Source organism: Mytilus californianus, unplaced genomic scaffold, assembly GCF_021869535.1.
Source record: "Mytilus californianus isolate M0D057914Y unplaced genomic scaffold, xbMytCali1.0.p SCAF_15, whole genome shotgun sequence".
Classification (NCBI taxonomy): domain Eukaryota; kingdom Metazoa; phylum Mollusca; class Bivalvia; order Mytilida; family Mytilidae; genus Mytilus; species Mytilus californianus.
The window spans coordinates 18,350,042-18,374,345 of NW_026262637.1; the positions used below are offsets into that span (position 1 = coordinate 18,350,042).

The following is a 24,304-nucleotide window of genomic DNA, read 5'->3' on the forward strand; positions in this document are numbered from 1 at the left end:
TTGCGGTCGTATAATGGTATCACGTCGTCGTCGTCAGCGTCGTCCGAAGACATTTGGTTTCCAGACAATAACTTTAGTAAATGTAAATAGAAATCTATGAAATTTAAACACAAGGTTGATAACCACAAAAGGAAGGTTGGGATTGATTTTGGGGGTTATAGGTCCATACAGTTTAGGAATTAGGGGCCAAAAAGGGGCCCACATAAGCAAAAAAGAAATTGTGAAGGGGGAGGGGACAATTTTTTCTCATTTCAGATTTCAGAAATTAAAAAGAAAATTTCTTCAATTTTTTTTTTTTGCAAAAAAAGGGGGGGGGGGGGGGTAAACAAATTTGTTTTTGTTTTTTTTGGGGGGGGGGGGGGGCAATTCGCAACAGCATAGTGTATTGCACAAAAGCAAAACATTGAATGTAAATTCAAATCATATAACCAATTCTAAGTTCTTTGACTACAGTTATTCTGTGTCAGAAACCTATTATGTGTCAAATATTTAATTACAATCCAAATTCAGACCTGTATCAAGCGCGAATATTGTGTCCTTTTTTGCACCAACTGTTCATGGTTGGACCTCTGCGGTCGTATCCAGCTGCGCTCGGCGAAGCAATTTATTTTCTCTGATATTTTATAATCTCTGCCAAACGACTTCGTTTTTGGCAGGGTTGGAAGAAGCATTTTGTTAAAGTTTCATACACAACTATAATGAAGGTGGATTCTGGATAAAATATCAATGTTTTTAAGAGTTTGGGGATATATTCAGGTGTTTCCATCTTTTTGTTGAACCATTTTTGCATTCGAAAATCGAACAATTTTCTTTTTAAGAGGTATCTCAAGAAGCAGTGTTGTCTTCATCAAAAGAAATTACGAGAGTTTACTGTAATGTGTTTCTCTATTCTGTATTTTTATGTGTCTGTTGTTCTATGTTCTATGTTATGTATTTTTATGTGTCTGTTGTTCTATGTTCTATGTTATGTATTTTTCGTGTTTGTTTTTCTATATTTTTTATTTTTTGCCCATTATTCTCTTTTCTGTAAATCCCATATTCACACCCTTAATTATGTGTATATTTTACCGTTATGACTGTCTTGAAGTATAACCCGCGAAAAAGCTTGCGGTATTTTTGATTCGAATGTTATTCATGTAGTATAACATTAAAAAAAGTTTTGTTAATATGTAAACATATAAAAATTACATTGTTTTGTAATGACAACTTTTATGGTATACAAAAACCTGCTGTACATGATAGACAAAAACCTGGTTTTGATTATTGGAAACGGATACCACAGATCCTTTTGTAACTATCATAGTTATAGTAGGACGTCAGTATTGATGTTTTCAAGCGTTTGAATTTGTGATATATTTAGGTATTTCAAACTTGCCGTTGAACCTACTATGCCATGGAAACTCGAAAACGTTTTTGGAGGAGATATCTCCCAAACGTAACTGGTTTCGTTTTCCGCAAAAAAATAATTATGATGGTCTGGAATTAGAGGGGCGTTCCTTCATTTATTTATTTTATATTTTTGAAGTCAATGTCTTTATTTCTTAATTTTTTGCCCAAAATTATTAGTTCTTTATGTCTTAGCACCTCACTTTTTCTGATTCTTTATTTTTTTGCCCTTTTCTGTCCATTTTTGATTTTTTGCCCATAATTGTTTGTTAACCCCATACACACTCTCGATTATGTGTATAAATAGCAAATACTGAACTCCAAAAAAATGAGAAGTCCATAAAAACTGACAAAATCAAAGGCTATCTATCAACGGAACAAGTGAAAAAACAATTGTCATATTCCTGACTTGGTAAGGTATTTTCCGAAGAAAATTGTGGGTTAATCCTTGTTTTATAGCTAGCTTAACCTCCCACTTGTATAACAGTTGTTTATAGTTCCGTTATATTATATCTATTTTTGTTTTGCAGTGTAGCCAGGGAAAATTTTTCGGTATTTTCATATCATTTATCCAATAATTTTATAGGATCGTAAAAGCATTGATCGTGCGCACATTTTTAGTAAAGCGCTTCATACAAAATGTGTTTCGGTCAACGCTTTTACATCCCAATACAATTATAAAAAAAGCATTCAATTCTTTAAACATCGCAAAGAGCACGCATACATGTACAAGATTCAAGACGACTTATTTTTAAAATAAAAAAAAAGAAAAAATGTTTTAACGAATTATATATATACTTTTTACCAGGAACATATATAACTTTGAAATCGTTATATTCTCGTAAAGACAATATTTTGATATTGAAAGTTCAAACGACAATGATCAGACCGGCGTACTCGAAAACTTAGTTCTGGAAGGTAGGTATATTTTTTTGAAATTGTAATATGCATAGGACTAACACATCGACAATTGGTGACTGGAAAGAGCATTATTACTTGTGTTTACATAATTTTCCCATTTGTTTTACAATATGCAGCAAAGAATATTTAACAATTTTAAAATTTAAGTATACCAAGCTTTTAAAGCAACTATTTCTGGCATTAATGATGATGAAAATAAGACATTATGTATGCATCTCGAGATTTGCATGTATATTTCAAATAAAATAGTTTTACATAATCTATAAATTGTAAGATTGACGTTTAAAAATAACTTCTAATCAGAATGGTTTCCGGCGTGAACAAACTATTTGTCACTTTTCAATTGTTGCATCGCGTCATCGGTTTTCCCACTGTAACAAAAACATCTTTCGTATCATAGCTGAAAGCCTGGATATATACGAAATATCAACATAATGTTCAAGTATCTTAGCCAGGTGGGTTTATCAGTTAAAAACACAAATTTGTAATGTTAATTGATCCAAAACGTTACCACCTAAAATGTAAATACATGACATTTTGAAACATGACATGTATCAGACATAATTATGTCGGATGCTATTTATATACTATGCAGTAAACAATCTGTACGTTGTCGGTTTACAATGTAGCTTTATCGTCTAACTCCACACGCTTTTCTATTTTAATATGATCATATGTTGCCATACAGATTTACAACACTACGCACCGCATTTGACATCATAGTCTCAACAACTATATTCCAGTGTTATATTTTGCCGCACACGCAGTATGTCTAGCCAATCCCAAAGATAATGCATATTTCACATGCGTTTCTTCAACATATTTTTGTCATTCTTATTCAAGCAACGTCTCAGTCGTTACAACTTAACTGACGTTCTTTTGTTTAGTTACAGATTTTCCGCATACTACAACATGTAACTGCTCATGTTCAAAACTGTGCAATGTGTTCAAAAAGTTTTGTGCATGTCACACAAATAAAATATGTTATTATTAATACTGTCCATCGCGATATATTAAATGAAGCACACGCTTTGTTGGTTGGATGGATTGATTTAACATTGGAACGTATATACATGTATGAATCCATCATGAGTTTTAAATTTCAGATTTTGATTAAAAAGAAAGAATCCATTTACGAAAAGGCTCTTAGCATAAAATTCACATTTCACAACGTTTTTTTAAATGATCGAATTTATCATTTGAAAACATTTAAACTGTCAAAGTTTGACATTTAATGTATATTTTGCTCTTGTGGTCATATTTTCACCCTTTTAGTACGATGTTGGTGCATCTCATAGCACATATTTTTAGTTGTGCGTTCTATATCTTCACACATTATTGTTATAAAAGTCAATGTCGTTGCTGACATAGTCCATAATAAGCTGAACTAGTTGCCCTCGTATAAAATGTTCTCATACATAGATGTGTCCACTTCATCAATTATTTGTTTGATCTTAATCCAGTATCTTAATCTATTTTTGTTTCTAGTTCCGCACAATATAGGATATAATGTTACAGATTTTCACTTCCTTGTCCACATATTGTACAAAATTTAATTTTGGAGCAACCTTGGCTCTGTTTGCATGTATGTTTGGGTACTTATTCTTGCCTTTATTTTTTCTGCCTTTACATGTCTTGTGTTGTTTTCACACTTTTCCAAATATAATGGGCTTGTTTTTAGAATTCCTGCGGTTCCCTCATTCTGTATTTGTTACCTTGATTTGTCTCTTCCTAATCTATTTACGAAATTTGACCATCGATACACTACTGTCACCTCAATTTAGGAGGTTGTCTTGTATCTCTATATATCTTAACGATGTTTGTTTACATTTTTTCCTGGTGGCATTTATTTTTTCCAGTATTTAGTTACATTATTCCCTTTCATTCTTGGTGATATAAACGCGGATTCTGCTCCTACTAGAGTGTAGACAGCCGTATTTAATGTATTATTTGGCAGTCCCTATATTTGCTTGAATACTTTTGTTTCTTCAAATTCTAGCAATTCTTTGTTCATCGTAAGTAGGTTCATTACCTCTAGCCCATAGATGGATCTTGGTACTGCATGTGTTCACCATCGTTTATACGCTACAACTGGTGGGAATCCCCTTCCTATATGTTAACCAGCTACTAGCAAAAACAATATATATTTGCCCTGCAATTTCTTGTTCTTTCTGATATATCTACCCGGTTTTGCTCATTTTTATCTATGCCAAGGTGTTTGGTCTCTTGTGTTCTATTGATGGCATCTTCTTCAAAAGTTAATTTTGTTACATTTAGGCTTTATGTGTTGTGTTATAAAGCTTCATATTTATTTGGGTAGATTTTCACTAGGTACCTTTTTGTGTGGTACTGTATACTTAACTCAGAGTGCCTTATGCATCGTCTATGTTATTTGCAAGGACATCAATGTCATCTATACTTGTAGATACTGGAATTGGTATATCACCAATACTTGCTCCAGGCCCCTTTTTCAATACTATCCAGTATTACATTCTTATAAAATTTATAAAGGGTAGTTTATAATTTTGCGCCTTGTTGTATTTCTTGCAAAACACTAACCTCCTCGTACTATTTTAATACTCATGTCTCTATTCAGCTTTCGAGGAAGTACCAACAGTTTCCCTTATATTCCTCAATGGTACATCTAATTGAATTATTTATTTTTAAATTCATGTCTCAGTTTATCAGATGTTTTTTTACATTGAGGGTAATGAAGATCATGAAGATCATGAATACCTTCAGTTTCTTACATTCTACACCTGCTTCTGATGTGACAGATGCTGGCAAGGACATAAAGAGGATATTCCATTTGTAAATCCTTTTTTCAGACAGTTTTGAAGGATTTTAATTTCAGTATCAACTCTAGTTTTGAGTATACTTTGGTATTGGTGGCCTTAAGCTGTTTTCTGCTCTTTGGTCGAGTTGTTGTTTCTTTGACACATTCCCCGTTTCATTCTCAATTTTATTTGCAATATTTTTGCAAACGTGTTTTAACGAGTATTCCACTATAGCTAGCAGGGTTTGTCTAATTATTTTCCTTTTATCGGATTGGTGTATGATCCCAGATTCATTGAACATTTGAACATTCAAACATGTTTGAATTATATTATGCATATGTACAATAAAGGGAGTTAACTAATCCATCACATACTTAAAAGTGTTCAGTTGATATTCCGTTTCCATCGGGTGCGTTTCCTGCTTTAAGTTTTAATATGGCTATATGACAGTAACATGATCAATACAACCTGCCTGACTTACTTTGACAGTGACACTTACCATAACATGTAAAGCTCATCAAATGCCCTCAAGGTACCAGGCCGACCATAAAGACAGTCAAGCTAGATAAACACTCCCGTCATCATCGTTCCATCATTCTCTCACTGGCTAGCGTCGAATGAAGAGTTCCAAGAAGCCTGACAAAGAGGTACGATCAGAAGTTATGCTCGTTGATTGAGAAAGTGTGTCAAACATACAGTGACAAAATCGGCAATAACAATTATCATCGTTTGAAACCACACATAAGAAAAATAAAAATAAAACAGGACTCCAAGGACATGGAACGAGATGATAATGACAATAGATGTATTCAATACTACAAAATTTAGAATTACACGACCCCGGTCCCACCGTACGAGTACTTTTGATATCAGATCAATTGATATTTTGATTTTCTCCATTACGAAAGAACGGAGTCGACGTAAAAAAACTCAGTTGGATAAAGCTTATAGTTACACTGTGTCCTTTTGACTCCAACACCTTGTTAAACGAACGTATATCAGAATGCTTAGAACACGACATCGAATCTCAATGAGAGACCTGGGAATGGAGGGACATTCTGTTGATGGTAAAATTTACCCTCGACTCAGCACCTTTTAGGAAGAGTAGAAAATGGATCACGATCTACTTGGTGCATAATTAACCTACAAGGAAAGCATTATTACATAAGAAGATGGTACAGACTACCTGACGCTGCAGCTGATAATATTTATTTTTTTAATGACAAACTGGATAAAATTAGACATATAGAAAAATCCATCAACAGCCATTCATACATGTACTAGACGATTTCAACTATCACAAAACAAAATCTAGACCTGAAAGACCATACTATCAGTACTCAAATGTTGACTACAATCAAAAGAAGAAGGAAACTATAAAGTCCATCAGTGACAAATATTTCAATGGTCATCAAAACAACAGATCTATAGAGGAAAATAGGAAATTATTAAAACCTTCATTTTGGAAACATCTGGAAAAAACATTCCCAAAGAAAATACTAACCAGTCACTACCATGGATTAATAACAACAGTTAGACCAGGACGAGAAAACATACAGGACACATACAAACTACAAGGAGGTTTACAGCAGTAGATTAAAAAGAAAATGGCAGGAACTTATGCGATTTGTAAACAAGGAATTAAGTAACTGAGGCAAACAACACCTTTGTTTACAACCTTACAGGGAATATCAACAAGTACTCTAAAACATTTTGGAAGTACTTAAACATCCAAAACGCTGTGTAACAAAGACATTTCACTTTTACTAACTAACGAAAAAAAAGTTGCAGAAACAGAGAAACGACTGAGACATAAGATCTAAGAACAATTATATACCACACCAGGTGTCACAAGTCGATAACACGAGAAAAATCACACTCACCAAAAAGGGTTAAAAAAGATACTAAAAGGTTTAAATATTGCAAAAGCCAAAATATTCACCCAAGAGTGCTGAAAGAGTTGGCAACTGAATTCTTGGAGGTTATTGCTTACTTTTTGTTAGCAATCTATCTTATTATCGTTTATGATATGGCATAGCCACATTCCCGTCCTATTATAGTTAATGGCATAGCCATATTCTCGTCCTTCTATTATCGTTTATGGCATTGCCACACTCCCATCCTCCTATTATCATTTAAAGCAAAGCCATATTCCCGTCCTTCTATTATCGTTATGGCGTAGCCGTATATCCGTACTCCTTTTATCATTTATGACATAGCCATATTCCCATCCTCTTATTATCGTTTATAGCATTGCCACATTCCCGTCCTCCTATAATCGTTTATGACATATCCACATTCCTGTCCTATTATCGTTATGGCATAGCCACATTCCTGTCCTATTATCATTTATGGCTATCACCGAATGCGACTGTAAGACGTGGTTTTGGTTTTGATCAGCTAATGCCCTGTTGCTCCGTTGACGTGTAACCAGAATCTCAAAAGAATGAGCAAAGCCACCGTATAGGAAATAATGAAACAAACATGATTCATTATTACATTTTTAGTCCCCTACCGACGAAGTCGAAGGGGACTTTAGGATTGCACTCCGTCTGTCTGTCCGTCTGTCTGTCCATCTGTTAGTCCGGCAAATCAGTTTTCCAGACTTTTTTTCTTCGTGCTTGAAGATATTGATTTGATATTTGGTTTGTTGTTTTATCATGACAAGTTACAGGTCAAGTTCAATTTTCACGATTTTAACTTTTCTCTTTTTTCAGTTAAAGCCCTTTTCCTACAATTAAATTTTTGATGAAATACTTATTAATTAGTAGATTTTTGTTCAACGGGAAATAACTCATTTTTTAAAAATGACATTTTGGATTTTTTTCCATTTCTTTGGTAAATTGTTTGAAGAATTTAGTGGTAGGTTTGTTTGTCATTCTTGAAGATATTGATTTGATAATTAGTATATAGTTTTATCATGACAATTACAGATCAAATTGGAAATTTGTTCCGGTATGATGATTTTGTGCAGAGTTATGGTCTTTGGACATAGAAAATTCACTTAAATAATCAGTTTTCAACAGTTTTTTTCGTCATGCTTGAATATTTTGACTTGATATTTTTGTGTAGTTTACTACATGACAAGTTATAGATTAAGTTAGAATTTTGTTCCAATACAAGGAATTTTTAACCGGTAGGGGACTATGTATTGCCATGCAATACTCACAGAATGCTTGTTTAATTTGTAATAACATTGTGAATTCGTAATAACATTGTGAAATTGTGATTACGTATTAACTGTAATATTTAAGGTATAGAACCACTAATTCAGGCCCGGTCGGAAAGAACATACAAGAAAGTAGTACATATTGTAAACAAAATAGTTCCTACGCATAGCTGTATCTTTGTCAATAGTTGGAATATTTGGGTAGTTTTAGTATCAAATGAAAGCTTGGGGACTTGGGATCACTGTAGAACCCTTATTGAAAGTTTTATTTGAATAATAAAGAAGTATATGAAATTTTAATAGGAGGGCTCATTTGGCCTGTTGTTCAGATCAGAAGTTCCTGTTTTTGTACTATCAAACTTCCGGGAACCAGTACGCTCTAATATGCAATTAAAGGTATGTTGATTTTTTCAGCACAAGTCAGGATAAGGTACAGTTTTGACATGAAATAACTGCCACTTTATTTGAACTTAAGACAAAGTAGCCATTAATGCTTGAATTTGCAGAATTTAACATAGAAAGCAATGGGGCTATGAATTAGTGGTTTTATACCTTAACAATGGATTAAAAATGTTTTAATGTGTTATCACAGATTCGTTTTGATATTAAGATTTTTGCTTCTCATCACGTTGCAATGCTATTAGTTTCATGCGATATTCACGACATTTTGAAATTATTTCATAAAAAATATCGGTTCTGATTGGTTGTCTCATGATGTGGCAAATTTTTTATTGGCTAGAATGATACATAGAATTGTAAACATTGCACTGAAGAATATATTAAGTACGGGAGATAAGGAATACATTCACAGTATGGGTACTCAAGACCCGATTAAGAATAACAAGCATAGGTTCATGTTGACATAATTTATGATATTGCTAATAAACTCATCAAGCAAAATTCAACCAATCAATCAATCGAGACCTCATTCTTAATCAGGTATTAATATTTTCTGTGTATGTGATGGTCCGATTTTTTTTTTTTTTATAAAATACTTTCCATGACTGCCCTTGAAGGATCATTGTGGTACTATCTTATTACAGAACACGAACATTTTACTTGGAGTTGGCACATATAGCGGAAATTCTGAAAACCAGTAACTGTTTGCTTCATTAATTTTGATCAAGCTTAATGGCAACACTTTCACAAGAAGAGGAAAACTATGTAAGAATCAACTTTTTGCTGACGGGAATTTCGCCAACTGCAGTGCGTATATATTTTGACAACGAATTTCACCCATCTTGTTTATACACTTCAATTAAAAAGGAAACCAACAAGCTGCTTGATCTGAAAAAGAAAAGAGTTATAAATCAAGCCCAGTGGGATCTTCTTTACCCCAGAGGAAGCAGTAAGTAATTTATTTTTTATGTATGACAAAACCAAGGAGAGGTTTGTTTGTATTTGCCATTATATATTTATATGGAGCTATGCTCTTTCAGAACGATAAGTTTTTCTGTCGACGAAGCAACCCGGGCGAAACCAAGTTTCGCTTATCTAGATGTCTTTTTAAAAGTTTTATTTCGATTGGTGGCTGTCTTATCTTTTATTCATATTGCAAAAATGCTTTTCAATGGCATACAAAATTTAAATCATTCAAACGATATAAAAATGTAACATTTCGTATTTCAGGTAGCATCATGTTCGCCAATTTTTCCTGCGTTCAATATTACGGCAATTCAAACTAGATTTGAGTTCTTTTTTATCACTATCTTTTTAAAGGTACTCCGAGTTCCAAACAGTTCGATGTAACATTAATGATAACCTTAATAAGACATCTTACCAACATTAAACAACCAGGACTTGGATATGAAAAGCTTCCTCAGCCGACGGAAACCACAACTGGGGATGATTTGGCAAGAATTAAATATTACAGAAATCATATAGCACATTTAGACAATGCTACATTGGACAGCCGATCCTTTACCAATGCATGGGACGACATATCTGATGTATGTTTATCATAATACCTCCTTGTTTTTTAAATACTACGCTACGAATTGTGCATGGGTTATTGTCTTTTACCAGTTCAACAGTCAGATAGTCAACCAGTCCGTCAGCCCTTTATAATAATAATAATAAGAACTCGCATTCTGAATTTACAGTACCTCAAAGGTAAAGTCAAAGTTAAAAGTTAAACAGGTCTTGTTTTAGTTGCCCGAAACTTGACATTAACCATACTATAATCCGGATTAATTCCTGTGCAACCATGCCAGAAATTGGGAATGGATGCGTTATTGAGATAGCACTTTGTAACAAAAGCATAACAATGCTATTACTTAGAGGGTTAAATCCCCAATAATGAATAGTAAGTAAACTGTAAGTATAGGAACCATTTGAAATGCAATGAAATGATAAAGGCGATATGTTGGCATTTGCAATGAAATACTTGCAGTAGTGTAAAACAATATGATGCAAACAAATGAGGTTCATTATGGTTTTGGAAAACTTTAATCCAAATGTTAAGACTTGAATTAATTGCAAATTAATATAAAAGTAAGGTGATTTGGTATGAATGTCATGGAGATAAGTTTAATTAGCCACCCAAAAGGATGTAGATACATTTGATTTAAAAATTCCCACATGATATATGTGTATCTGCCTATCGCAATTCCGGATCCTCGACAGACAGTACTGGTTATTTGTTAAATCGTGATTTTTTAAAAGACGTTTGGATATTGGCAGATATTTGATAGTCTCTGGCAGTTTAATAACACATTGGTGCTAAAAGAGCATGAACAATTGTATAAATACTCTTCTGCTGTTGAAGACCGTATGTAAATGTCTAGATGTTATTAGTGTTGCTGTCTTATTGACCTACTCCCAACATCTATTCAAATTTAAATGCAGTATATTGTATTGACGAAAGAAAAATAAACTATTATTATACGCCCACTCTATATTGCAGTCACATTGTCCGTCCATTCGACCGACAGACTTTTTCTCAAGTACTATTAATCAAAATAACATGATATTTGGTCAGCAGTTTGACAGTGATGAGTAGTCACTTATGAGCGCTTTTTGGATCTATAGAAGATATGCAAGTCCTGCTTTACGGTTCTCTTATTACGAGCGAAGTACAACATCGTTTCCACTTTCTTGATTGAATAAACTATAATGGAAACAAGAACTATAACCAATCTTTAAAAAAAGTTTCTTCATTAAAAATCATTAGTCCATCCAGATTTTGATTAGATAAAATTGAGAATGGAAACGGGGAATGTGTCAAAGGGACAACAACCCGACCAAAGAGCAGAAAACAGCCCAAGGCTACCAATGGTCGTCAACACAGCGAGAAAATCCCTCACCCGGAGAAGGCCTTCAGCTGGCCCCTAAACAAAAATGTATACTAGTTCAACAAAAATGGACGTCACAATAAACTCCGAAACATATAAATGAACTAAAGAAATAAAAAAAAAATAATACAAGACTAACAAAGGCCAGAGGTTCCTGACTTGGGACAGGCGCAAAAATGCGGCGGGATTAAACATGTTTTGTGAGATCCCAACCCTCCCCCTATATCTCTAGCCAATGTAGAATAAACAAATACTCAGCAATAGATACTTTTGACAAACATTTTCCTTTTATGTGTCTGTACCATTACTGCTACAATTTCATAATTAGAATAATATCAGAACGTGATTATTATCATATATTGTTATACAGGCTGTAGGTAGATTGGGAGGTAAAGTACTGCTTGAGGAGTGCAACAGTTTAAGAACTAAAACTCTTGATCAATCGAACCAAGAGATCATTAAGGAAATGAAACAAGCAAGTAAGGAGATGCAAGAAGTAAAACGTGAAGTTGAATCTTTGAAAATGTCGTTCGATTCCCTGACGGTAAACTATACCAATCTCAATAATAACCATAAGGAACTAATTGAGGATTATGGTACTTTACGAAACGACCACGAGAGAATGAATAATACAGTAATTGAATTAAGACAGACATATGATGATACACTGCCACGGGGTTTAAGAGGTAATTCTATAAGAAAATCTTGCATATTGAAGACATTTATTTTTCTAAACATATGAAACCGATCACAGTGCGCACAACACATGCGTCGTACAACTCTCATCTTGTTAATCCAAAGACCTTGAATTGATACAATTCATTCAAAGGAATCGATACTCATACTGCATAATATAGCTTTTATTTTTTATTTTTTATGTGTAAATGGACTAAATGAGTCAACAATAAAAAAAAAATGATTGTATACGTAACATTTAGCTTTCGTGGTAAGGTCATTTTCTCAGATACTATAAGCAATACGTCAACTATATTTGGTGTATGGAATGATTGTAAGATGTCCATGTCTATGTCGCATGATTCTTCTAACCTTGACCTCAGTTTCGTGATTCATTAGTCAAATAAGTCAAAGTTAAGTTTTCTATGGTTAGGTCTGTTTCTAATATACTTTTAGCAATACTTCAAATGTATTTGGGGAATGAATTGACGGTAAGATGAACCTATTTTTTTTTAAATCAACCCCTAAATGTTCCAACGATCTTTAAAAATCTCAAAAACGGTATGGATATAGACATTATTGTTTAGTACTATACCTTGACGTTCAGAATGTTTGTAGCGGAGTATTTTAATCTTTTTTAGTATTGAGGAGTTTACCTCAAACGGGAATGTGAAGACATATTAGTTTCTGTTCCATTGGCGTTTAGTGGATAATTGACTTATTGGTTTAATGTTGAATAATTTACTACTGATACTAGAAGGACTGCTTCATACCTTGAACTTTTCCTCAATATTGACACAGATGGACGACTTCACACAAAAATCCATGACAAACGGGACGATTTCAACTTCCCAATTATCAATTTCCCATTTCTCAGCAGTAACATACCTTCTGCCCCATCGTATGGTGTTTACATATCTCAGTTCATACGTTATGCTCGTGCATGTTCACACTATAATGACTTCATATACGGGAGTGTGCTCCTTACGCAGAAACTGCTCAAACAGAGTTATGAGGAGGAAAGATTAAAAATGACTCTCCGTAAATTTTATGGACACCTTCACGATTTTATTGATCTATACGATGTGTCTGTGTTTAAACTAACTAACGACATTTTTTTAATTTTTACCACGTCTTGGATTGTGGTTTACCATCTTCGTCGTCTGGTCTGCTAAGTACCGAACGTGACCTATTCCCGAATATGACTGTTTTCCCGAGTGTGAATTCGCATTGCTATTAGACGTGTCTCGGTATTTATAAATACATCCAACATTCATGTATTTAGTTATGATGTTTCGTTTGTAATTCTGGTTAGATAATGTGCTATGTCTTATCGTTTGTGGTTTGAATTTTATTTTTATTTTCTACATGTTTGTAAAAGTTAAGATAGTTCATTTATATGACGTTTAGTTTAAAGTTACTATATGCACAGGATTTATTTTGTTTTCCAGTTTTGATATAGAAGAAAAACCGACATGGTTAGAATTTACAAATAATTACACCATTACTAACACAATTCTATATTACTATTCTTGTAATAGTTAGAAAATACACAAAATAACACCATTACAAACGTAATCCCAATTTCATATTCTAATTTTAGAAATTTACCTGTGACGTCACTTTTTGTGGCGTTGATACTATAAGTTATCTACGTCCATATCTACGGATCCCCGGTCTTAGTCCAAATCTGTTGATTTTTAGAGAAATTCGACCACAAAGTGTAACGTGAAAGCAACGTTTTTTTCATTTTCTAAAAATCTTTTATTGAAATTTGGAAATTTGACATATCTTTTACGGGGTGTAGGGCACTACCCCTACAGGTAGTCAAATATAAGACGTTTTTAATACGGAGACGGAGAAACTGGAGTGGCTCGAATTTGGCGCTCAATGTTGTGAGAGTTACATCATAGACGGTGTGACGTCAACATGGGTCATTTGCATAGCTAGGTCAGTAGTCCCATTCACATGTCATGGACAATGTGGCAGCCAAGTGATGCATTTACTAAAATGAGTGCAAATGATCGACAAAATAAGATAACATCGTTAGTGGATTAAATATTTAATTACAGACATCATGAATAATCTACAGAATTCTATATTTCACAAAGAACAACCATGGAACTAAGGAAAACGCGCGTGACGTCCCCCGGGGTAATGGATAGTAACGTCCGGGTATATGGGTTAGCAACACCCAGGGCTATGGGTTTTGTAACGACGTGCGTTATCCAATCAAAATCCTAGAAACATACTAAGCCGGGGATAAAATCGTGTGACGGACAGTTCGTGACTCTATTGTGGTGTAAATGGGAGGTTATTCTGTGGTTTACATGTTGTAATGTACTATCATATTATTTATTTATGCATGTCTCTGTCCTGAGTGTTCTTGTGTTTAGTTGTAAAGTATTCCTGTCAGGTAATGTTGTCATTTTAGCGGTATTTTTAACATTGCCATATAAGCAGGAGGTTTGGCTAGCCATAAAACCAGGTTCAACCCACAATTTTTTCTTAAAATATCCTGTACCAAGTCAGGAATATGGCAGTTGTTATCAAATAGTCCGTTTTCTATGTTTGTTGGCGTTTGTTTTTGTAGCAGTTTAGTGTTCATGTTGTTCCGTTGTTTTCCTCTTATAGTTATTGTGTTTGCCTCGGTTTTAGTTCGTGACCCGGATTTGTTTCAGTTAAATTGATTTATGACTATTGAACAGCGGTATACTACTGTTGCCTTTATTTGTCAAGTGTCTTAAACTTTTTCATAGTTGTTGTGAACATTTAATGAGTAAAATATTGTACATCTTGAGTGCTTGTTTTCCTAAGGTCTACTAACAAATATTTCAACTACAAAATACATGAGGAACAAACTAAATCAGTTAGGTAGGTACTAAAATGGGTAGGTTGACAAATCAGAGGTCAAGTACTTCTTTTTGTTTTACACTTGATAATGAACCTTTCTTGCAGTTTATATTCTGTAAATTCGAAGGCATGTCATGACATTTTATATGCCCCCGCAACATAATATCGGATGTATATTGTTTTAAAGCTGTCCGTACGTTCTATATATCTAGGTCAGGGCCATATAGTTTTACCATTATCCGTCATTCCGTCATTCAGCAGCGAATATAACTTTTGTTCTAAACGCCTTCACATATTGAGCTGATTTTGAGTATGTGAGTGTACTATGATGAGTTATAAATCAAGTTTATGTTCTGCTCCGCTGATTTTTGCCGAAATTAAAGGCTTTGGACTTTGACAACTATGTGAAAATAACAGTTATTCGTTTTTTTTCTAAACGCCTTCACACATTTAGCTGATGTTTAGCATATGTGTCAAATATGATGAGTTATATACAGGTCGAGTTAACGAACGGTTCCGGAGCTGACTTTGCCGAAATTGCTGGCTTTGGACTTTTGATTATTTCGTGAAAATAACAGTTATACGGACTTTTAATCCAAATGAATTATTGAGCTGGATTTTGGTATGAGATTCTACTATGACGAGTTATAGATTGTGTTTACATTTGGTTCTGCTCAGCAGATTTTTGCCGAAATTACGGGATTTGGACTTTTCGTGTAATAACAGTTATACGGACTTTCATTCTATAATTTCCACTCTTAAAATGGCTTCAAGTTTTTTTTTGCGAGCGGAGTCATTCGTGTCGTTCCGACACATCTAGTTTTTTGTTAAATATATCATGTTTATAACGTTAATACTTGGTGTATTTGGCCTAAACATATCTAGTTTGTTTGTTAAATATATCATGTTAATTACGTTGATACTTGGTATATTTGGCCCAAACAACGTAACACAATTATGTTTTTTAAACGAATTTTATTCATTTACAGACAAAACTACAATTGACAAAACTTTTAAATAATAAAAACTGGTCAACCTCTTATATCCTCAATATAAATTTTCTGCTGTAGAGTACTAACTAAACTTTATATTTCAGCAAAAACAAAGCGAACGTTTGAATATTGGGTGGAAGATGCTAAGATGCACGTAGAAACGCGGGCGGACAAACACATTTTCGAATGTATAACAAGAAACCAGTGTGTTCTAGTCACGGGTAGTTTTGGTATAGGAAAAACTTCAACCATTAGATATGTAGCTCTTCGAATGAATGACAGTGGTTACGACGTTATTCCTGTCATAGATGATCCGAGTGATATCTTGAACTTTTACAATCCAAATCAAAGAACTGTATTTGTAATTGACGACTTCTGTGGTAAATATACGTTGATACCTAGTCAGTTCGAAAGATGGAAAACGTTAACAGATGATTTATTATCCATATTACAGGACGGAAATTGCAAGATCATTGCATCATGCAGATTACAAGTGTACAATGATTCAAAGTTCACAGCATTGTCTCTTTTTAAAAATTGTATATGTAACCTGATGTCGGACGAGCTATCTTTGACACACACGGAGACAAATGAAATTACTTACTTATTTTTAAGATCTGACTCGTCTAAGATTTATAAATTGCATAACATATTCAATTTTTTCCCACTTTTGTGTAAAAAATTTCATGATAATCCAACATCCGACATCACACAAGTCTTTACGAATCCTACGCCGGTCCTTGAAACTGAAATTAATCAATTACAGAAAGGAAGAGTGTATGGCAAATATTGTGCTTTAGCCCTTTGTGTCAAATTTAAGAATAGTTTACCCGTTGAACATTTGACAGGCGATATAGATAGGGAGACCAGAAGCAATTTCAAGAACATGTGCGAGAAATGCAATTTAGATAGAGGAACATCACGGCTGTTACTGAAAGATGAGTTAGATTCATTAATTGATACATTCTTGATTAATGACCATGGATGTTATCGGTTCCAGCATGAACAATATTTTGAATTCTTTCGGTGTTATTTTAATAATATATAAGTAATATATAAATTCGGATTAATTATTACTCTGACAACAATTTACTCAGACAATAATTTTACAAAGAAACCACAACGTTAATTATGTCTTGATTACTTGATGATAACACCCGAGAAAATAGAAAAGGCAATAAAAGGTTTAAGAATTCTAAATCAATTTGATGTAATAGTTATACACCGAGGGATAGGTGTGTCTGGAAAAGAAACCCCGACGGCCGGAGGCCGGAGGGGTTTCTTATCCAGACACGCCGTATCCCGAGGTGTATAACTAACTTACACCCAATGCTAAACCCTATATTTGTTAACATTGATTATTAAATGAAAAAGAACGGATAGCATATTTATTGACAAAGTCAAACCATGATTTATAAGAAAAATTTTTTTTTTTACATGAAACCCCATAAGTAATCTTACTTTGGCTATTTTTCGTTCAAACTTTGACAAGTGAGTAGATTTTACAAATGTCAAAGTTGCTGTTTTGCATATTCCCGTTAAATCCTGGTGCTAACGGATCAGCAGTTCAAGGTTGACCGTTTCGTGCATTCTTATTACAAAAAAAAATACATCATGCTCCTTGTATGCAGTTGTCAATATGGACGGGTATAAGACGGACGACATTTTGAGTCAAGCGTTGGATTAAGAAGAAGAGACTAAAGATAAAGGCAATAGTATAACCCAAAATACTTACCTGTATCAGTTTAATGAAGGTAATCATAAATGTATTTTTATGTTACGGCTTTATAAAAAAAAAAGCCCCCCCCCCTCTTCTCGAGAATAAGCAGACATTGATGAGGGATAGGTGTGTCTGGATTAAAAACTCGACCATCGGACACGTTCAACATACAAAAATACAAATTGAATATTTAGGAACTCCCTTTCTGGGGCAATCCAGGAGGGGGGGGGGGGGGGGGGTCTGGGAGTTAGAATCCCCGATTGTTTTAAAGATCAACGCTTTAGAATAGAGACATATGACTGGGATCAAAAATGTTACCTTCAAGCAAAGGAGTATTAAGGGAGCAACCATTTTAACTTCAAGTGGGTGGGGGGGGGGGGGGGGGGAGGGGGGTATGGTTTTTTGCGAACAAGTTTATCTAGTTTTTCAACGCTATCAATCAAATTAGTTTTCCCTTAAAGGATTTTTTTTTCATTCAAAACAGATGCTTAATATTTATTCGCTATTGGAATTTCCTAAAATGTGTTTTTTTAATATCTTGAAACAACTTGTAGTGAACACTATTAGTAATTTCTTATGTTAATGCTATTTAAAAAATAATCAATTTCTATTGTAATGAATAACACTGGACTTTGTTTTCGGGATGTAGAAGCAGGGGTTTCCAGAAACCCCGCTCGTCACACCCTGTGGTCAAAATCCATTGTTATTCGTAACAATAGATCTATTCAATTTACACTTGTTTCAGAAATTGAAACTATGAAGTATAACAATAGAACTGGGGTGTAATTAGTATGATCTCGAATGAGATCATAAAAAATAGTCAAGCTGTTTGCATCCCTTTAATACAAAAACTCTTTAATTTAGTATTTTCAAGTAGTATTTACCTAAAATTATGAGGTCAAAACTTTATCACCCCCATAACACAAGTCTGGCTATAAACATGATCGAGCAAAATACAAGGACATAACCATTGCAGATAACATAGGCAAGTTATTTAATCTAATTCTAAATAACAGGTTGACAAAATTTAAAAAAAACTAGAGATATAATTAGAAGTTAGCAAATTGGTTTTACTAAAGTATGTCGCACAACATACCATATCTTTGTGTTAAATACCATCATTCAAAAATTTAAGAAAAATAATTCAAAGCCTCTATATATATAAAAATAAGAAGATGTGGTATGATTGTCAATGAGACAACTCTCCACAAGAGACCAATTGACACAGAAATTAACAACTATAGGTCACCGTACGGCCTTCAACAATGAGCAAAGCCCATACCGCATAGTCAGCTATAAAAGGCCTCGAAATAACAAATGTAAAACAATTCAAATGAGAAAACTAACGGCCTAATTTATGAATAAAATAATGAACGAAAAACAAGTATGTAACACAGCAACAAACGACAACCACTTCATTACAGGCTCCTGAATTGGGACATGCACATACAGAATGGGTTCAACTCGTTTGAAGGCGCGAACCCTCCCCCTAACCTAGTACAGTGGTGTAACAGTACAACATAAGAACAAACTATAAAAATCAGTTGAAAAAGGCTTAACTCATCAGATGGATACAAATAGAAATACATCTAAAAAACACAGACTGGACGTGGACGGGTACTTATACATCCACAAAACAGAACGACTCTAAGTACAGATCTGAGAATACTCGCAGTTACTGAAAGCCAATAACAACTAATGAAAAAAATCATGCATCTAAGACTAAAACATTAATCAGTACACATCCAACACCCAATGGATTTATTGTAAAGACACCATAAACAGTCAGAGAAAAACATGACCTTGTGCAATGCCAAGATGCAGGTATCGACAGATTGTATGCATGCTTTGTAGATTTTAAGCGTGCATCTGATTCAGTTTTACATCGCCACATTTTTTTATAAACTTAAATGTATAGGTGTTGGAACAAAGTTTTATGACATTATAAAATGTATGTATGGAAACACATAAACCTGTGTAAAAATAGACCAACACAGGACAAACCTATTTAAATAAAATATTTGTCCCTGTCTCTTTAACATGTATTTAAATGATTTGCCAACCTATATTTTTACCAAACATGTGATCCAATCCCATTGAACACACACCCCTTAAATATTTTAATGTATGCTGATGATGTAGTTCTTTGTCATCATCTGAGCAAGGACTTCAAAATTGTGTTAATAAATTATTTGAATTTACCATGTTTACAGTAGATTGTAAAATGACCAAAAAAGACCAAGGTTCTTGTATTTAACAAATCAGGACGACATAAAAATATTAAAAGTATCCTTAAAAAACCAGATTTTAGAATGTGTACAGAACTACACATACTTAGGAATAAATTTTTCAGCATCCGGGAGCTTCCAAAAGGCAAAGAAAGAACTTTATAATAAAGGAACGAAAGCTTATTTCAAATTAAGGAAGACCACTTCAGTGGAAAGCCCAAAACATAGTACTTTATTACATATTTATAACCATACAATCCGACCCATCTTGTTGTATGGATCTGAAATTTTGGGTTATATACCATATAAGAAACAAAAACATATAGATAAATTTATATCAGAAGAAACTGATTATCTTGTACTAGAGAAAATCCATACTAAGCTTTGTAAATTTTCACTTGGAGTTAACATAAAAACATCAAACATGGCATGTAGAGGGGAACTAGGTTCACTCCCTACACTTTTTTTTGTAATTATGAATAAATAAAATATTGGATTCATCTTATGAAAGAAATTGAACCTTCAAATATCCTATGGGAGGCCATAAATCTATCCCATCCATGAAGACATCTAGTTCGTTCTTATGTTGTACTGTTACACCACTGTCCCAGGTTAGGGGGAGTGTTGGGATCCCGCTAACATGCTTAACCCCGCCACATTCTGTATGTATGTGCCTGTCCCAAGTCAGGAGCCTGTAATTCAGTGGTTGTCGTTTGTTTATGTGTTACATATTTGTTTTTCGTTCATTTTTTGTACACAAATTAGGCCGTTAGTTTTCTCGTTTGAATTGTTTTACATTGTCATTTCGGGGCCTTTCATAGCTGACTGTGCGGTATGGACTTTGCTCATTGTTGAAGGCTGTACGGTGACCTATAGTTGTTAATTTCTGTGTCATTTGGTCTCTTGTGGAGAGTTGTCTCATTGGCAATCATACCACATCTTTTTTATAACCAGGAATCTTGGATAGGAAACATTAAACATATATTTAAATTCCTTTATTTAGACTATCTATCTGTAAACTAGTCAAAACCATATATTAAAAAAGTAAAAAATTCACTAACAATAAAATTTAAAGAAATTTGGTTAGCTAGTTTAGAAAGCAATTCGGGGAAGAGTACCAATATAAAGTCGTGTAATAAATTAAGAACTTACAGAAAATTTTAAAATATTTTTATATTTGAACCATATTTGACAATAAATTCAAAAAAAGACAGGCAAATAATTACAAGATTTAGAACTAGCTGTCATGACCTTGAAATTGAAAGAGGGAGGTATATTGGTATAAAAGCTGAAGACAGAAAGTGTAAGCTATGTAAGAACGCAGTTGAAGATGAACTACATTTTCTTTTAAAATGTCCTGTTCTTAAAGATACATGATCTCAACATCTGTCTTATTTAAATTCTAAATTCATTTTTTTTTCATTTCAAAGTTATCTGATGAAATGACATTTGTTTGGATTCTTTTATCTGAAGATTTGTTTGTTACTTCAAAATTATCTAAATTATTGCACTCCCTTTTTGAAGAACGAAAGAAACTTCTAGAAAAAATCAATGTAGTTTGAAAAATAGAGAAATGAAAAAAGTCGATCAGAAGTCTATAAATTGATTAAGAAACGTATTTTTCCAGGTCACAGTGGCTTCCAAAATGTCTTAATGTTTTGTCAATGACATGTGAAATGTGTATATTGTATTATTGATGGTGAGACGTTAATAAATTATTATTGTATTGTATTGTATTGTATTGTGTTGACATTGTTTATTATTATGTTACTTTGTTTAAATGTGTATTCGTGTGCTGTCTATCATTTGTTGTTTAGTTTTATATATGTATTGTCTATCATTGTTGTTTCGAAATTATTGGTCTTTTGTTGGGCAATGTATGACAAATATATGTCGAAAAACCTTGCCCGTAATTATAAATTTTGTAATTCATTGACCGCTCCCGACATGTGTAACTTCAATGCATATTTTATCGGCGATTGATGTCTTTCAAAATTACTGCACTTTTCTTGTATCCCGGTGCTTTCGACTGCAGAACCGTCGTACACAAGCATCTCACAAGTTGGCACTGCGAGGCGGGTGGGGAGCAAGAAGGTGAACTTTGGTTTATTTTTATCGATAGTACCGCTTAAGTCGACGCTAGGGGCCGTCTTGACCTTGTTGTAGGGTATGAATGATTGTTGAAGACCCTACATCAACTGTCAAGATGAAGAACAGGAATAAACGCCCTGTTCATTGATAATTTTCTATGTTTTCTATGTATTGTGTGCGATTTTGTCCCATGTACATTTACTCCATATCCTTTCATTTTCTTTTGTTTAAATGTACTTTAATAACTCTATTCATTCTAATCATTTACTGTGCTTTATTTTGTAATTCATTTGTTTGTATAGCTCAAATTTTGGGCACCCATGATTGGTTAATAAATATCTTGTATCTTGTATTGATTTGAATGATTTTTAGCACGAATTAGCTGATTTCTTGTTTTAGCCTGTCGGTATTAACGCAGTGCTGAACTCCAAGACAAATACAAAAAAATCCACAAAATAGGATAAAATCAAACGTTTGACTAAATCGTCAATCGAAAAAAAAACAAACTTTTTACTCAAGAAGAAAGAACGGTTTTGTCTGCTCACAAACGTGTGCAAATATCTACGTCCAAAACCATCGATCTATCATCATTTAAACTTAGTAGAAGACACTATGTTTTCTTAATATCCTGCATTTATTGCGCCGGTAAAAGTTAAAAAAACATGACTAAAAAATTTAACTCGTTATAATTCTTCGTTAAACGGCTTCCTTTTAGGTATCAATTACCTATCAAAAAGACATAACAGTAAATGAAAGCCCTTGAATATCGTATCAAGTGTAAGATATATGCAACAAATAGAGCTATATGTTTTTTTAAAATGAAAATAGAAATTTGACAGTAGGCAAATTGAAGTAATCACTATAGCCATCACCATTCTAGCAAACAGATATATTTATTTTATAGTCGGTCGAAGTTCGGTTCATACAAATACTGTATTTTTTTATTGATTGAAATTCGAATCACATTATGCTGTCATATGTTTTCAATTCCATATGAATGCAACCCATTTTATTTGAACCCAAGAATTATCTCCGCCCACCTAATTAAACAACACTATATTTACGCATTGTTCGTGTACTTCGTACAAACCGTTGTTTTAAAGAATCCTAAAAGATATTACATCAAATATTGTAAATATTGATAATTAATAGAAATATGTGACAATAAATTATTACCCTAACATTATGATCTGCACCTAAATCATAATTTTTGAAGTTTGGTAAATATTGTAATAGTTATCATCTTTGAAATTGTCATCTTCATTGTGCAAATTGCAAAATTATGACGTATTATTGATTTCACGTGGAATTATACTTCTTTCATCTCGCTAGACAATTTCTCCCAAAGTTTTGTGTTTAAGGTGGTACCTAACACTACAGGGAGATAACTCTGTAAAATTCAGCTAAACGTTTTAATTACGTTGTATTGTTAAGGAAATATTAAGCTTCTCAATGATCAAAATATGGGTTTGTCAAACTGCTATATAACCAACGAAATTTTTCTGATAAAGTGGTTGGTTCAAATTTTTTGAAATTTTTATATTTTTGTCAAAGGGTCAAAGTAAACATTTGGTCAAAATTTTATGAAAATTAAACGAGCCAAATTAATATTAGTCAAGGTGTTGGGTACCACCTTAAATAGAATAGAGAATGGAAACGGGGAATGTGTCAATCCGACAAAAGAGCAGAAAACAGTCCAATGCTACCAATGGGTCTACACTGCAGCGAGAAAATCCCGCCCAATGAGGCAAGCTTCAGCGTATTCCTTATCAATCTATACTATTAAATTTGTAGACCAAAATTTTTTAGCCGGTTTGTCTCCAAGCCGACGATCGTCTGAAGTATTATATAATAATAAATAGTTACTGTATGTAATGTACTTTATAACTTCATATAGTAATTGTTTTAATTAGCGTAGTTTAATTAATTAAACCCCAAATAAAGTTTCGTAGCTGGTTTCTTACCGTCTACGTTTTGTAAGCAGGCGGAAATGGTTTTGTATCTGTTTTAAGCCTGCGCAAAATCTATACTATTAAATCCATACTATTAAATTTGCAGACCAAATTTTTTTAGCCGGTTGGCACTCTCATTACTTATTACAACTTGCATCACTTCATCAAACTCGCACCACTCAAAAAAAAAAAAGATTTAACAAAGTCGAAGAAATGTGTTTAATCATTAGGTTGTTTTCTTCTTCTC

At 33.5% G+C, this 24,304-nt stretch overlaps 1 protein-coding gene across 1 annotated transcript; it reads left to right on the top strand.

Annotated features, from left to right (window-relative positions):
- The first annotated feature begins 2,624 nt into the window (after positions 1-2,624).
- Positions 2,625-17,266, top strand: LOC127725578 (uncharacterized). The gene is made up of 5 exons (XM_052232643.1): positions 2,625-2,762; positions 9,297-9,601; positions 9,973-10,202; positions 11,917-12,232; positions 16,171-17,266. Exons 2-5 carry the CDS (start codon positions 9,385-9,387, stop codon positions 17,112-17,114), a joined length of 1,707 nt encoding a protein of 568 aa, XP_052088603.1. The 5' UTR covers positions 2,625-2,762; positions 9,297-9,384; the 3' UTR covers positions 17,115-17,266.
- Positions 17,267-24,304: the final 7,038 nt, after the last annotated feature.

Bases quoted from the DNA above. Each gene is read 5' to 3' on its own strand.
- LOC127725578 (XM_052232643.1), top strand. From the start codon at position 9,385: ATGGCAACACTTTCACAAGAAGAGGAAAACTATGTAAGAATCAACTTT. The intron at 10,203-11,916 runs GTATGTTTATCA...ATTGTTATACAG, and splicing joins CATGGGACGACATATCTGAT to GCTGTAGGTAGATTGGGAGG. The intron at 12,233-16,170 runs GTAATTCTATAA...TTTATATTTCAG, and splicing joins ACTGCCACGGGGTTTAAGAG to CAAAAACAAAGCGAACGTTT.